This window comes from Cyprinodon variegatus, unplaced genomic scaffold, assembly GCF_000732505.1.
Source record: "Cyprinodon variegatus isolate N-32 unplaced genomic scaffold, C_variegatus-1.0 Scaffold1944, whole genome shotgun sequence".
NCBI lineage: Eukaryota > Metazoa > Chordata > Actinopteri > Cyprinodontiformes > Cyprinodontidae > Cyprinodon > Cyprinodon variegatus.
The window spans coordinates 28,921-30,645 of NW_015152397.1; the positions used below are offsets into that span (position 1 = coordinate 28,921).

At 55.2% G+C, this 1,725-nt stretch overlaps 1 protein-coding gene across 1 annotated transcript in view; it reads left to right on the forward strand.

The window, feature by feature from the left end:
- pde5a (phosphodiesterase 5A) overlaps nucleotides 1–1,725 on the forward strand; it is a 31,600-nt gene that overhangs the window by 28,022 nt on the left and 1,853 nt on the right. The window contains exons 12-14 of the mRNA XM_015405014.1: nucleotides 1,143–1,237; nucleotides 1,307–1,394; nucleotides 1,486–1,586. Of these exons, the coding sequence (XP_015260500.1) occupies nucleotides 1,143–1,237; nucleotides 1,307–1,394; nucleotides 1,486–1,586 (284 nt within the window). The remainder of the gene's footprint in view (nucleotides 1–1,142; nucleotides 1,238–1,306; nucleotides 1,395–1,485; nucleotides 1,587–1,725) is intronic.

The following is a 1,725-nucleotide window of genomic DNA, read 5'->3' on the forward strand; positions in this document are numbered from 1 at the left end:
CTGGTTCCAGCCTCAGTTCCATTCTGGTTCCAGGCTTGGTTCCATTTGGGTTCCATTCTGGTTCCAGGCTTGGTTCCATTTGGGTTCCATTCTGGTTCCAGGCTTGGTTCCATTTGGGTTCCAATTGGGTTGAATTCAGGTTCCACGCTGGTTCCATTCTGGTTCCATGTTGGTTCCCTTCGGGTTCCAGGCTAGTTCCATTCTGGTTCCAGGCCTGTTCCCTTCGGGTTCATGGCTCAGTTCCATTATGGTTCCAGGCTGGTTCCCTTTGGGTTCCAGGTTCTGTTCCATTCTGGTTCCAGGCTGGTTCCCTTCAGGTTCCAGGCTGGTTCCCTTCAGGTTCCAGGCTGGTTCCATTCTGGTTCCATTCGAATTCCAGGTGGTTCCGTTCGGGTTCCAGGCTGGGTCCTTTCAGGTTCCAGGCTGGTTCCATTCGGGTTCTAGGCTGGTTCCAGTCTCAGTTCTATTCTTGTTCCACGCTTGGTTCCATTTGGGTTCCATTCTGGTACTATGCTGGTTCCAGCCTCAGTTCCATTCAGGTTTCAGGCTGGTTCCCTTCGGGTTCGAGGCTGGTTCCATTATGGTTCCAGGCTTGTTCCCTTCGGGTTTCAGGCTGGTTCCAGCCTTGGTTCCATTCTGGTTCCAGCCTAGGTTCCATTCTGGTTCCAGGCTGGTTACAGCCTTGGTTCCAAGCTGGTTACAGCCTTGGTTCCAGGCTGGTTCAGGCTCGGTTCCAGGCTGGTTCCAGGCTCGGTTCCAGGCTGGTTCCATATTTGGTTCCATTCTGGTTATAGGCTGGTTCCAGGCTTGGTTCCAGGCTGGTTTCATGCTGGTTCCAGGCTCTGTTCTAGGCTGGTTCCATGCTGGTTCCAGGCTCGGTTCCAGGCTGGTTCCATATTTGGTTCCATTCTGGTTCCAGGCTGGTTGCTTTACTGTCCCTCAAACAGCTCAGCTAATCCTCCAGGTTTTGGTGGCTTCTCCATCCCAGACTGCTGGCCTGAGACAGAACCCACAGTCAGGAGGATTTGGGTCATAAAACCAGACAGTTTGGATCTTGGTCCAGCTCAGCAAGCTCACAGAGACCAGAACCCATGAGCTATCAGGTCCAACATGGCTGCTGATCTCTGCTTCTCTTTGGACAGGACTTCCTGACCGACCTGGAGATCCTGGCACTAATGATTGCGACGCTCTGCCATGACCTGGACCACCGAGGGGTCAACAACTCCTACATCCAGAGGTACGGGAGGGGGGGTTATCTGAGATTGGTAGATCTACAGTGAGGCTAACATCTATATGTGATGTCTAGGAGCGAGCACCCTCTGGCTCAGCTCTACTGCCACTCCACCATGGAGCATCACCACTTTGACCAGTGCCTCATGATCCTCACCAGTCCGGTAAGTCCGTGTCTCCTCATCCAGACTCAGAAGATGATGTTGTCACGGCAACGCTGCAGGGTGGTATACTGACCCGGCTTCTTCTCTCCAGGGGAACCAGATCCTCAGCGCTCTCTCTCTGGCCGAGTACAGGAGCACCCTGAAGATGATCGAGAAGGCCATCCTGGCCACGGACCTCGCCCTCTACATGAAGTAGGTACCGCCCCGCACCTGACAGCGCCCCCATGCGTGTCACACCGCCCCCTGCTGGCTGCCTGACAGCGCCCCCATGCGTGTCACACCGCCCCCTGCTGGCTGCCTGACAGCGCCCCCATGCGTGTCACACCGCCCC